The sequence below is a fragment of the Calliphora vicina genome, chromosome 2, assembly GCF_958450345.1.
Source record: "Calliphora vicina chromosome 2, idCalVici1.1, whole genome shotgun sequence".
NCBI lineage: Eukaryota > Metazoa > Arthropoda > Insecta > Diptera > Calliphoridae > Calliphora > Calliphora vicina.
In genome coordinates this window covers 22,822,567-22,836,573 of record NC_088781.1, presented here as the reverse complement: position 1 = coordinate 22,836,573, position 14,007 = coordinate 22,822,567, and the positions used below count along the sequence as shown (strand labels likewise).

Below are 14,007 nucleotides of genomic sequence, written 5' to 3'. Positions count from 1 at the left end.
GAAGTTTCTATAGAAAAGTTTCTATCGAGAAGTTTCTATAGAAAAGTTTCTATCTAGAAGTTTCTATAGAAAAGTTTCTATCGAGAAGTTTATATAGAAAAGTTTCTATAGAAAAGTTTCTATCGAGAAGTTTCTATAGAAAAGTTTCTATCGAGAAGTTTCTATAGAAAAGTTTCTATAGAAAAGTTTCTATCGAGAAGTTTATATAGAAAAGTTTCTATAGAAAAGTTTCTATAGAAAAGTTTCTATAGAAAAGTTTCTATCGAGAAGTTTCTATAGAAAAGTTTCTATCGAGAAGTTTCTATAGAAAAGTTTCTATCGAGAAGTTTCTATAGAAAAGTTTCTATAGAAAAGTTTCTATAGAAAAGTTTCTATAGAAAAGATTCTATCGAGAAGTTTCTATAGAAAAGTTTCTATCGAGAAGTTTCTATAGAAAAGTTTCTATCGAGAAGTTTCTATAGAAAAGTTTCTATCGAGAAGTTTCTATAGAAAAGTTTCTATCGAGAAGTTTCTATAGAAAAGTTTCTATCGAGAAGTTTCTATAGAAAAGTTTCTATCGAGAAGTTTCTATAGAAAAGTTTCTATCGAGAAGTTTCTATAGAAAAGTTTCTATCGAGAAGTTTCTATAGAAAAGTTTCTATCGAGAAGTTTCTATAGAAAAGTTTCTATCGAGAAGTTTCTATAGAAAAGTTTCTATCGAGAAGTTTCTATAGAAAAGTTTCTATCGAGAAGTTTCTATAGAAAAGTTTCTATCGAGAAGTTTCTATAGAAAAGTTTCTATCGAGAAGTTTCTATAGAAAAGTTTCTATCGAGAAGTTTCTATCGAGAAGTTTCTATAGAAAAGTTTCTATCGAGAAGTTTCTATAGAAAAGTTTCTATCGAGAAGTTTCTATAGAAAAGTTTCTATCGAGAAGTTTCTATAGAAAAGTTTCTATCGAGAAGTTTCTATAGAAAAGTTTCTATCGAGAAGTTTCTATAGAAAAGTTTCTATCGAGAAGTTTCTATAGAAAAGTTTCTATCGAGAAGTTTCTATAGAAAAGTTTCTATCGAGAAGTCTCTATAGAAAAGTTTCTATCAAGAAGTTTCAATAGAAAAGTTTCTATCGAGAAGTTTCTATAGAAAAGTTTCTATCGAGAAGTTTCTATAGAAAAGTTTCTATCGAGAAGTTTCTATAGAAAAGTTTCTATCGAGAAGTTTCTATAGAAAAGTTTCTATCGAGAAGTTTCTATAGAAAAGTTTCTATAGAAAAGTTTCTATCGAGAAGTTTCTATAGAAAAGTTTCTATCGAGAAGTTTCTATCGAGAAGTTTCTATAGAAAAGTTTCTATCGAGAAGTTTCTATAGAAAAGTTTCTATCGAGAAGTTTCTATAGAAAAGTTTCTATCGAGAAGTTTCTATAGAAAAGTTTCTATCGAGAAGTTTCTATAGAAAAGTTTCTATCGAGAAGTTTCTATAGAAAAGTTTCTATCGAGAAGTTTCTATAGAAAAGTTTCTATAGAAATGTTTTCTACAAAAATGTTTCTTATAGAAAAATTTCTACAGAAAAGTTTCCATAGAATAGTTTGGACTATATTTAATCTATTTGAGAAAATGCATTGCAACTTAATAAAAAAAATACAAATTATCAATTGCATTTAACATTTCAATGCAAAGTCATGCACAATGTTCGCTGTTAAAACTGTGGATTTCTGTGACAGTTGTTTATAACTAAAGTTATTTCAAACCTAAAACCAATTTGCTTAATTGACAATTTATCTAAAATATTATTTATTTTCTAAGGCAAAATTAAAATAAATTTAATATTCTGTGGTGCTAAAAGTAAAAATTGCATATATCTTCAAATAGATTTTCAATTTAAACTATTTTTGAAAGCCATTTAGCAATTTGGTGAAGTGTAAAAATATTAATATTTGATAATAATTGATTTTCAACGGAATTGGAAAAATGCATTTATGCATATTTATAAATACTATATAAAACAGTGTCATATTAAAACGTTATATAAAATATATATTTATTTTCCATAACAATAACTAGTTATCTATGGCCTTAATTTCATAAAACATTTAAAAATATAAAAAATTTGATTAAATTTAAAAACTTTATTAAATTTTGTAAAATCAAAGCTCTCTTAATGGGCAACATGTTGTAACAAATTTAAGCTTTAACTCTTTACAGCTCTTGGTCCTTTTCTGTTATAATTGTGTTAGACACCATCTTGAATAGACACATATTTAAATAACAAAGTATAAGAAAAAGGATGTGCTGAACTGCAGAAAAAAGTAACAAAACAAAGTTAAAATTGCTAAAGAACCAAACACAAACAAGAAGTATACAAGAAACAATTCCTATACACACTGAGTTAAATATTTATAGAGAAATGTTGTGTTGTAAAACTACCCCTGGCTAAACGGAAACGGATACTGATGATAACATGCTAAAGCATTTCCTGTTCTTGTTGCTTTGTTTTCTCTTGTATACACTTGTATTGTTTATGGAAGTGTAAAAACCCAGGAAAATACTCCTGTTTATAGTAAAAGTAACAAAGTGTTAGACACGAAAGTGTTGCTGGAAATTTATAAACAAATAATACTTGTAACAAGTAAGTTAAATTCTATGTTGTTTATAATTTTATCTTTGCAAACCTATGAAACATGAAAGCGGATTGCAAGAAATGCGATTCATTTAATTAAGTAAGGAAAATAGATACATTTTGGACTGTATTTAATATATTTGAGGAAAGTTTGCATAAGAAAGTGTATTGTATTAAATTACAGGATTCATATAATATTTTAAGAATGTTCCTATAGGGAAGCCTTTAGAGCAAATTTTCTATAGAGAATATTTTGAAGAAAGGTTTTTATAGAGAAGTTTCAGTAGAGTGTTTTTTAAAGAAAAGTTTCTATAAAAAGTTTCTATAGAAAAATTTTAATAGAACAGTTTCTATAGAATAGATGCTATAGAGAAGTTTATATATAAATTTTTTACAGAGAAGTTTCTAAATACATTTTTTATAGAGAAGTTTCTATGGAAATATTGCTAAAGAGAAATTTCGTTAGCAAAATGTCTATAGAAATGTTTCTATAAAGAAGTTTCTATAGAAAACATTATATAGAACAGATTCTATGGAATAGTTTTTATAGATCAGTTTCAATAGAAAAGTTCCTATAGAACAGTTTCAATAGAACAGCTTCTATAGAATATATTCTTTAGATAAGTCTCTATATAGAGAAGATTCTATAGTATACATTTTTTTAGAGAAGTTTCTATAGAGAAATTTTTTTGAATGTTTCTAAAATGAAGTTTCTATAGAAAACTTTCTATAGAATAGACTCTATGGAACAGTTTCTGTAGAACGTTTCTTTAAAAAAGTTATCAATAAATATACTTGTCTATAGAAAAGCTATCGATAACTTTACTTTTCTATAGAAAAGTTATCGATAACTTTACTTTTCTATAGAAAAGTTATCGATAACTTTACTTTTCTATAGAAAAGTTATCGATAACTTTACTTTTCTATAGAAAAGTTATCGATAACTTTACTTTTCTATAGAAAAGTTATCGATAACTTTACTTTTCTATAGAAAAGTTATCGATAACTTTACTTTTCTATAGAAAAGTTATCGATAACTTTACTTTTCTATAGAAAAGTTATCGATAACTTTACTTTTCTATAGAAAAGTTATCGATAACTTTACTTTTCTATAGAAAAGTTATCGATAACTTTACTTTTCTATAGAAAAGTTATCGATAACTTTACTTTTCTATAGAAAAGTTATCGATAACTTTACTTTTCTATAGAAAAGTTATCGATAACTTTACTTTTCTATAGAAAAGTTATCGATAACTTTACTTTTCTATAGAAAAGTTATCGATAACTTTACTTTTCTATAGAAAAGTTATCGATAACTTTACTTTTCTATAGAGAAGTTATCGATAACTTTAAAACGTAAAAAGTAATTTACGTTTTGCATTAAAACAAGTTATCGTGTAATTAAATCTTTCTAGGTGTTCACACCAACAACATACTTTTTTTCTTATGTTTTCATTTCCACCATGAGTATTAGTGGAGGGTAGACAAATAAGATAAGGAAGTGAGCTGCTAAATTACGGAAAAACTAAAGATATTTCCGGTCAGTTTGTTTTCTATTAAAATAAGAAATTTAAATTTGTTGTTCTTTTCCATTATATACCAGATATGTATGGTATAACTGTAATAATACTGTTGTTGTGTTTATTTTTATAGTTATTATTATTTAACTAACATTTATATTTACATATGTTTGTATGTGAGTGTTAAGGAAGGATATGTTGTCCGACATTTCCCTTTACTGCAACTTTAAGATTTGAAAACTTTTTAAGAAAGACCTTTTTTTTTGGTTTCTTACATTTTGTTTGCCCTTTTTTGGTCCCAAGCTAAATTTACATAAAACTTTTGGGGTTTATTTTGCTGTCCACTTCTATTAAAACAAATTGTGTTGGATGCATAATCGAATTGTTAGTTTATTTTTTGCTGTGTTTCTAGTTTTCTTTTTCGGTAGATAAATTGAATAAAATGTTAACAATATTATTTCATTTATTATCATAGAGATGCTTTAAAAAAATCTAGATTTGTTTGTTAAATAACTAAATTTAAATGGAAATATATTTTTAGCAAACTCTTTTTCTTGTGTTTTCTATTTACAAATGGGTTAGTTTTTATGTTGGCCATATTTTGCAGGGTTAATGAGACATGTATATTAAAAGAAAAATAATAGTTATTTTATATGGTCTTATCAAATGAGGAAATAAGTTTAGTGAGAAGAATATTTTATACAGATTTGATGAAAAAAAACACCTGTGTATTCAAAGATAAAATAAAATTTAAGGAAATTTGTTCTATAAATTGTTTATATCCAAGTTTATATTATTAATATTCATTTAAAAACATATTGTTACGAAATTGTACTTGAATTCAAATATAACGATTTTAACGGCTGATTTAAAAGTAGCATAATGCTTTCAAATAACAGTGCTGTATAACTGTAACATATCTGTGGGCATTATTAAATAAAAGATTTCAGTTGATTTGATCGTAAGTTGGCAACGCTGTATTCGATTTCGAATATTCAGTTAAAGAACATTGTAGAAAGTACACCACAGATGGCGTATGTATTAGAAACCTCTAGACAGTTAAAGAGAAATCTAGAGTACAGATGGCAGTGTTATAAATAGTAGCAGAGGTTGCAGTCGTTAGTGAGTTTATCAGAGACGCTTTTCGAATAAACATCAACTAAGTGCCTTAAAGTGTGTTGTGTTTTTCAAGTAAATTCGTGTACATTATAAATTGTGTCTGTATTTCTGAGAATTTATAAACGTGTATAAAAAACATTGAGTGGCTATTTAATTCTGTTGTTGTTGTACATTTTAAAGAAATAAAGAGTTGTTACAATTTTCAAACTACTAAACGGCTTTTATTTGCAATCAAAAGTATCCGGTTTATTTAAAGGAAATAAACCAGCGTTTTGAAAAGGTTAAAACGTAACAATATATTAATAAAACCATTCAATTTCTGTGACAATTGCTTCAACTAAACTAACATAAAATCTAAAAGCATTTTGCTGAATTGAAAATTTATGTTTAATATTATATTCATATATGGCAAAATTAAAATGAATATAATATTTTGTGGTGTTAAACAAAAAAATTGCTTATATTTTAAAACGATTTGAAATTTCAATTAAGTATACTTTTGATAGCCATTTAGCAATTTGGTGAAGTGTACAAAAATTGTATATTTGACAATTATTGATTTTCAATGGAATTTTATAAATGCTTTTGTGCTTTTATGTTTAATGAAAAATAAACTTTTTTATAAAAAAGAAATTTTTGGACATTTATTTATTTAATCAAAGAACTTTAATTTAGAAAATAATACAATAGCAGGCCTTTGTTTACAAATATTTAAATAAAGTGGGTGTTTTTATAATCAAGTCATATTGATTAAGAAAAAGCATTTTAATTTACTTGATTAAGAATTTCTGGCTTTAATCTTAATATGAAACTATAATTTATATTCCCACTGTTGATATGAAAATGCTGTCAGTTATTTAGAGGGAAACATTTGAAAATCAAAATTATTAATTTAATTGGACTACTCGATGCACCATGTACTCGTTTTATAAACCAACCAAGCAACCAGAAACTGCAGTCATTAAAATAAAATGAGTGGAAGTTAAGCAACTAAGAGTGTTATATTCGGCCGTTCTGAATCTTGTATACCCACCATTAATATGTAGTTTTAACCTTCTATGGAGACTTGAATCAGTTATGGCCCGAACTTTTGACAAAAGTCAAAATCGATATTTTTAAATTAAAAAAACATAAAAATGGAAATGTCCAAATGGCTCAAGAGTATTCGTTTAGAGAATATGTTAAAAATTTTAATCACCAAGGTTCATTTGTTTGTAATGTCTTTTTCATGATATAGTATACCTCTGATCAATGCCTTAGTAAGAGACACGTGTGTACTTTATAAAAAGGATATATTACCATGAGTACCAGTTTGTCATTCGGTTTGTAATTTCTACATTTTTCATTTGAGACCCCACACAGCCTCAGAAGTGAGTATTTGATTTTTTAAGAGCATAAAAATCATTATATTCCGACTTAAACTTTTTTTTTGAGAACCGAATCTATTATTCAACTTAATTTGAATCGATGGATAGATTTTAGGATTTTCATTATCTTAAAAAAATCATGGTTGCCAGAGCCTTTCTTTCATGAAAAAACAAAATTTTTGGAATATATTTTGCACTTCTTAGAAATGTTGGTATTTGAGAGAAGACAATGTAAAAATTATTAAGCCAATGATTGAAAGACTTTACGGTCTATATAAGTTTCAACTTTAATTAGGGCGGCTCAATAAATGCGTGATTTTTTGAACTAAACACAGGTTTTTGAATAGAAAAATCAATTTATTTTCTAACATAATCTCCTTTGAGCTCTATACGCTTTGTACAACGTTTCTCCAAATTTTGTATCCCTTCCAAAAAATAATATTTGTCGAGGTCAACAAAATAGTTAGTTTTTGTGAGATGATTTCATCGTTGGAGTCAAATCCTCCGATCCATTTCTTCAGTTTTGGAAACAAGAAAGAGTCACCCGGGGCTAAATCCGGAGAATAAGGCAGATGAGAGAGCAATTCGTAGCACAATTCATGGATGTTTGTCATGAAAACTGCACATGTATGCACGATTGTGTTTGTGGACTATTGTGAGCAAACGCGGCAGCCATCTTGCGAAAGCTTTATCATACCCAAGTGATTATTCAAAATTGAAACCAGTGAGCCATGTGAGATGCCTATATCTTTCACAACACCAGGTCGTGATTTGTTTCGGATGTAGAGACATCAAATGATACGAAATTCAGTAAATCACTTTTTTACCATTGAAATTTTCAATAGTTTTTATGAAGATTAGTCTTGATTTTAGTGATGATTTTTTCAGCAAAAAATAATGCTTAATAAGCACAAAAAATTCACTTTTTTCCATTTTCTCCTCAAGTCACGCGATAGTCTGCTATCAGTTGTTGTCAAACACAAACTAAATGTCGCAGCTTGTTCAAATGATTACACTGATTCGAATTTGATATTTTCTTCACAAAAAAGCCTTGCTTTCTTTTAAATTCGGCCAAAATTTGTTTTAAAATTTGTCTCTTGATCTAAAAGCGATAACCCAAACATTTAAACGTACTTTTTATGTTCAACTACTATCTACAAGATATTAAGATATCTCATTTATCAGTCTGGATTAGATCGCAGACAATGTTAATGTTGGCTTTGAGTGCCACAGTGGTTTGGTGACTTAAGAAAACCCCACAAGAAAAAAACTAACAGAGGACACGTTACACAGTGCTTTGTTCAATGGACAAAATTCAAAAACAAGTTCATGTCATTGATGTTAATGAAATTTATATTTTTGAATAGACAACTAAATAAAACATTCGTGTAAAAAAGATTTTTTATAAATATCATTTTTTGTCGTCACTAGAGGTCGCTAAAGTAAGTATATTTTCAACATAAATTTTATAGAGAAAAATATATTTTAATAAATAATATAATAAAATAATTGTTAAAAGTTCGTTTTAAAAGATATAAACTTGCGATTGACGGCAAATGAAAGAATTTTAATGTGGAATTATGGGAAATTCCGGTTTTTGTCAAAAAAATTTTAACTGTTAAATCTGCGCAGTTTTTAATAATTAACATTTTTTTATTGTAAGCCTGAAATTCTGAAACTTCGTTGGAATATTAGTAAAATATATGTTAATCTATTTTGATTATGTTTTACTATAGAATAGCGTTAAGTATTATCTATAAGATAATGTAATCATTATTTATCCTTTCGTATGAAATCTATTAAAATTTTGTTTTTGTTTAAATGTATAAATTCATATTTTGTAAATTTTCAGTATAATAGATTGGGGAAATAGCTCCAGATTTTTGTCTTTTTATAAAATAATAAAAGAAAAAACTTTTAAATAACTAAGAAATATTGCGTTATTTAACAACATTAGTTTAATGGCATAAAGTGTATTTATTTGGTTCTTGATGTTGTATGTTTTTTTGCTGAAATCCAACAAAATTCCAAATTTTGATTTAATTTTGAAAAAAACGTGTTAATCAATTTTAAATTTTCTTTAATTTTATCTAATTCCTATCTGTTATTTATTATAATATTAAGTCATTATCTGTCCGTTTTGACTAGACCTTGAAAAAAATTTGTTTTTGATGGTACCCATAAATAATACATTTTTACCGTAAATGTAAGTAACTCAAATATTGAATATAACCTACATATCCTTAGGTTGAGATAGTAATATGAGCTTCTGCTAATATTATGAACACTTAAAGTATAATCCAACATACAGTTTCTAATATTACAACTGAACCATAAGTCTATGAACATTTGAAAATGTCCGTCCTTCCGAATTTAGAAAATATGTACAATATTTCACTATTTTTTTTAAAAAAGGATATATGGCAGTTATGTAAATTCATGCGAGAATTGAAATGTTAATAACTAAATTAATGCTTGGTTTTTTTTTAAAAAAATTAGATGTTATACAGGATATTGAAATCTTGATGTCTTGGAATTATGAATATCCTTCCGATGAAATTTTCATAATTTTGCATCTAATATTATAAGAGAACAATAATTTCTGAAAATTAATAATTTTATTCAGGTTTATAGGTTTTTTAAGGAAAAGGATGTATGGCAGCCATCCTTGCTGGGATTGTAATAAATATTTCCACAAACAACAATAACTTTATTAAAATGATTATAACGAAATTTTAAAATGTTAGGAGTATAACTGTGAATTTTATTCAAAATTATATATTTAGGATATATGGGAGGTACCCGTGTCATTGCTCGCACAGAACTCCCATTTTTTTATTAAACAATTTTATAATTTGCACGTGTTGTTGAACGCTATATCCGTCCATGATTATTTGGCAAAACTAACTGAATAAATGACTGCCAATTCGACAGATATAGCTTCAACAGTATGGCCGCTATCAACTGTCAAAGTTCGGAAGTTCCTATTTGAAGACACTATTGTGGTCGAGCACAAGATGTCAAATTTGAATATCTCGAGTGTGAAGCTTTTGCATTTGCTAAATAATTAATTCAAATGGCAGTTAAGGGAAATGTTTTTACACATTTGGCTAAATAGTTAAGTTGTAAACTAAAATAGTTTAGATTTCCTAAATACTGTTCAACATCGCCACTAAACTAAATATAACTTATTTTAAAATGTAGCGCTCTCCACAATGAAACTGGAACATTAAACTGATAAAAAGTCCTTGTAAAACACAGAAAATGAAAGAAAAACAAACAAAACAAAAGCATTAAGGATGCAACTAATACAAACAAAAAAAAAAAAACTAGTGAAGCCCTGGTTGCATCATCAAACTACAAAATAAATGGAAAATCTATATAAAGTACAAGCACGACTAAAGTGACACTTACCATTATGGGCAATAGCAATTCATGCGTTTCGTTGCCGCGCCATAAATGTGAATCTTGTGGCAGATTTTGCAATTCACATTCCAAAGAATTGATTTTCTCTTGTAGACGACTTAAAATGCGTGGACGTACTATGGGACGCAAAGATGTTTTGGGGGGATTTGTAGAGGTGGAAGCGGACAATGTATGTTCAGGGTACAAGGGGTAATAGGAAGAGGCTGGCCTCGATGTTGATGTTGTGGCTGCTGTATAGGGAATAGATAATAATGATGCTGGTGTTTGGCTGGTTATTTTAGTTTCCAATTGAGTTTGTGTTAAGGAAGGAGAAAGGGTGCTGGTGGTAATTTCTTCTTTATGGTTGCTGTCAGTTAGAGTTGTTGTTATGGCTGGTATTGAGGATGTTGCTGTTGTATTTTGTAAGGGCATCATTGATTTGATTAACAGCTTAGCTCGTTTTAATTCCTTTTGAAATTTTTTCGTTTTAACCAAAGCAGCTAAAGGCATTTCTGTTAACGTATCCAATGTTAAGGCTTTTGTGGGAGCTGCCTTAGTAATGGGTTTCATAGTAGTTGTAGAGCTGGTGCTGCTGCTGCTGCTGGTAGCTGCTTTAGTTGTGGTCGATGTTGCAGTAGAGAAATTTAACTCCTTGTGTTTGGTGGTCTTAACTGTTACTTTTTTAATGGCCAAACTTTTCTGTTGTTGCGGTTCTTTCGTTTCGTGTATTTCCTCTAGTTTGGCTATTTTGGGAGAGTGCAACACCGCAAAACTGTTTAGAGCCAACGAGGGTGCTCTATTGGAGAGATCTTGTAGGTCTTTTTCGTGAGTATTGCTGTGTGAAAGAGGTTGTGGCTGCTGCTGCATTAGTTTAGATTTGTGTTGCAGCATTTCATTGTATAGTTCCTTGCTATTGTAAAACTTGGTGGTGGAGAACTCGGGTTGTGGCCTGGCAGCGGGAGCATCTTCCTTTTGCTGCCCTGATTCACTGTTAACATCTAGGGTATTTTGTGGCTCCTTGGTGTTGCTATTGAATTTCGTATTGGCAAAGTCAAAGTGTTGCTGCAAGTGCTGGGCATCACTGGCCACTCGATGCATGGGAAAATCAAAACTTTTCTTTACCCTTCTCTCTATAAACTCCACTGGCGAGCGATTTAATATGGGACTTTTGTTAATGTCCAAAATTTCATGATTTACCGAGTAGGAAGGTGCCAAATTGGAGTCCTTGGAAAATGTGGTTGTTTGTGTCAGCTCCAAGGAGCTTTTGTCTGTTGTGCTGGAAGGATTCTTGGTAGGTTTGGCTTCATTATTAACAAATTCATTTAAACGAAACTTTTGCTCTATTTCGGTAATAACACCATCCTGCTCTTGCAATAGTTTGCCGGTAAAATCGGTAACCGGAGTAGCTGGATGTAAATAAGGACTCCAGTTAATATTATGTTGATAGCTCTTGGAATTTAAAGGTTTATTGTCCTTATATTCCAATTCATTTGGCATCAGATTTTGTTTCCACTCCTCATTGCTGATTTCAGGTTTACTAGAGAATATGGTACGTTCTTTGATTAACTTTTCATTGGCATCCTTAATGAGAGGCCTGAAATCTTCCATAGCCTGTCTGTCTTGGGTCAAAGTCAAGGTTATGGATTCCATTTCACCATTTAAAGGCTGTGGAGTAGCAAATTGAATATTATCACCTGCAATTTCCTTTTGTTTAATATGATCCGTTGTCTGTTGTTGTTCGGTAGGGGAAGTGGCAGCTACAACAGCCTCATCTTCATTATTGTTGTTGGTGTCTGCATAGAAGGTTGTGCTGGTTGTTGTATCATGAGGCGCTGTAGTTGTGGTGGTAGTGCTGCTGCTAGTGGTGGAATGTGTTGCTATTGTTGCTGTAATTTTTATATCATTCTCTGCATTTCTGGCATTTCCCGTTGATTGTTTGTGCATATCCGTTTCCCTTTGCCAGTTAACTTCCGTTGTTATCTGTTGTTGCTGGTGGTGCTGCTGTTGTTCTTGCTCAACACTTTCTGTGACCTGTTTTAAATCAGTTTCTTTTATTTCCTTTTCTAATTCATCATTGTTTTTATATGGTTTTTCTGTTGTTGTATCAGCTATTTTATCTTCCTGGCTTTTTTCTAAATGTTCTTCAGCCACTTCTGCTGCTGCTGTTTGTTGTCTTGTTAGCATATCCTTGGCCTGGTTGGTAATGGTGGCCGGTGCATTTGAAGAGCCCAGAGTAGATATTGAAGATGAAATCGTAGTGAAAGCTGCAGTTGATGTTGGCAATTCCTGTTCTCTACTTGAAAACTCTTTTGATGATAATACAAGTTTTTCTTTATCTTTAGCATCAGCGTCATCATCATCATCACTATCCTGTAATCTTAACTGTATCGTTGAGGCGGTTGTTGTTAGTCGCAGAACTTTTGTTTGTGTATCTTGTGTGGTTGATTCAGAGGCTGGTGATGCTGTCACTGATGATGCTAAGTCTGTAGCCTTTATTGTGGATGATTCCAACAAAGAGGCTGTTGTTAATTGTAGACTTATTAAACTGACAGCCAACGTTAGACTCCATAATCGCAGCATGATTTTCAAGAGTTTCGTTTGAATATTCATATTGAATTTTCAGGATTTTTTTAAACAGCTAATTGAAGACTTTTTATAATTTAGAATGTGAGTGTTAATAAAACATTAATGTGGTGGCATGAAAACTGCTACCCAAAATCACAGTTTAATTAAGGAAAACAATTTAATGCCAGTGTCCATTAATATTGCTTTTTACTGCTGCTGATTCCTGGTTGTATTAGGATTTTAATGTTTCCCTTTTAATTCCTTTTTTTATATTTCTGCTTTTTACTGCAAATAAAAAGAATGAAAAAATATGTACTTTTTTTTATTAAAATTCATAAAAATCTCAACAATTATTTCATTTAATTTTATTCTATTCTATTTTATTTAATTTCGTTTTTGTTATAGCATATTTTGTGTTGTAAATGATTTTAATTAATTGTATTGTTTGTGGTTGATTTTATGTATTATTTTGTTTGTTTTCAGTTTTGGTTTTTCATTATTTTGTTGTCGTTTATTTTTTCGCATTCACATTTTTCTTTCAATTTGAAAAATGTGTAAATTGTATATAATTGTGGTCTAAATGTGTGTGTTTTAGCCGCAAGCTAAATAAAATATAAAAAAAATTCTTTTAATGGCAGCAATTATTATTAGAAAATAAAAAAAATACAATGGCTTTTTGTAAATAATTGAAACAATGTTTTGTAACTGGCCTTATTGTTTTGTAAATTGGTGAACATTTTTTATAAGGGAAGTATTATAACGATGGTTTGTTTAAAAATTTAGTTAATGAAACAATTTTTAGAAAAATAAAATTTGTGGACTTTGTGTTTAAGGATAAGCATAAATGTTATCTATACATATAAACATATATATTTGTTAGTTATAGGATCCTAAACTACTGGACCCATCGCCTTGACATTTTCCTATATATCTGCAAGATACCATATGCTACTATTTTTTGGAATTTAAAGTGGGCGTGGTACCCAAACAAAGTAATTAGTAATTATTAAATATCTGGTGAACTATAATTGAGACAGTCGCAAAACTTCGCTGAATTTACTTCAGTACCATTCAGCGCAGCTTGGCTGAAAATAGACATGATTAGATAAATCACCTACACCAATAGTTTGTTTTCGAATAACTGGAGTACTATAATTGTGAATACCTTAAAGCTTTATATGATATTGACTCTTTGGGGACAATAGCTAATTTTTGTCGATTGCAAATGGACAATTTACTCTGCATTCGAACCTGTCATAATAGGTTGAATAACTGCTTTCTGAAGTACAATACAAAAAAAAACAAGTGTCAAATGTCCCCATCTCTAGATTTCTTAGGACCAGCAAAGTGACGACTGCCTCCGCCATGCAATACCTGAGAATGTTTAAGTAACAACCATCTCTCTGCATTACAACGAGTTCATTCTTGACGAATGACCC

At 29.5% G+C, this 14,007-nt stretch overlaps 1 protein-coding gene across 1 annotated transcript in view; it reads right to left on the bottom strand.

Annotated features, from left to right (window-relative positions):
• wry (weary) overlaps positions 1-12,613 on the bottom strand; it is a 91,379-nt gene extending 78,766 nt beyond the window's left edge. The window contains exons 1-3 of the mRNA XM_065499901.1: positions 11,281-12,613; positions 10,281-11,145; positions 10,013-10,172 (exon numbers count right to left, since the gene is read on the bottom strand). Of these exons, the coding sequence (XP_065355973.1) occupies positions 10,013-10,172; positions 10,281-11,145; positions 11,281-12,613 (2,358 nt within the window). The remainder of the gene's footprint in view (positions 1-10,012; positions 10,173-10,280; positions 11,146-11,280) is intronic.
• Between the last annotated feature and the right edge of the window lie 1,394 nt (positions 12,614-14,007).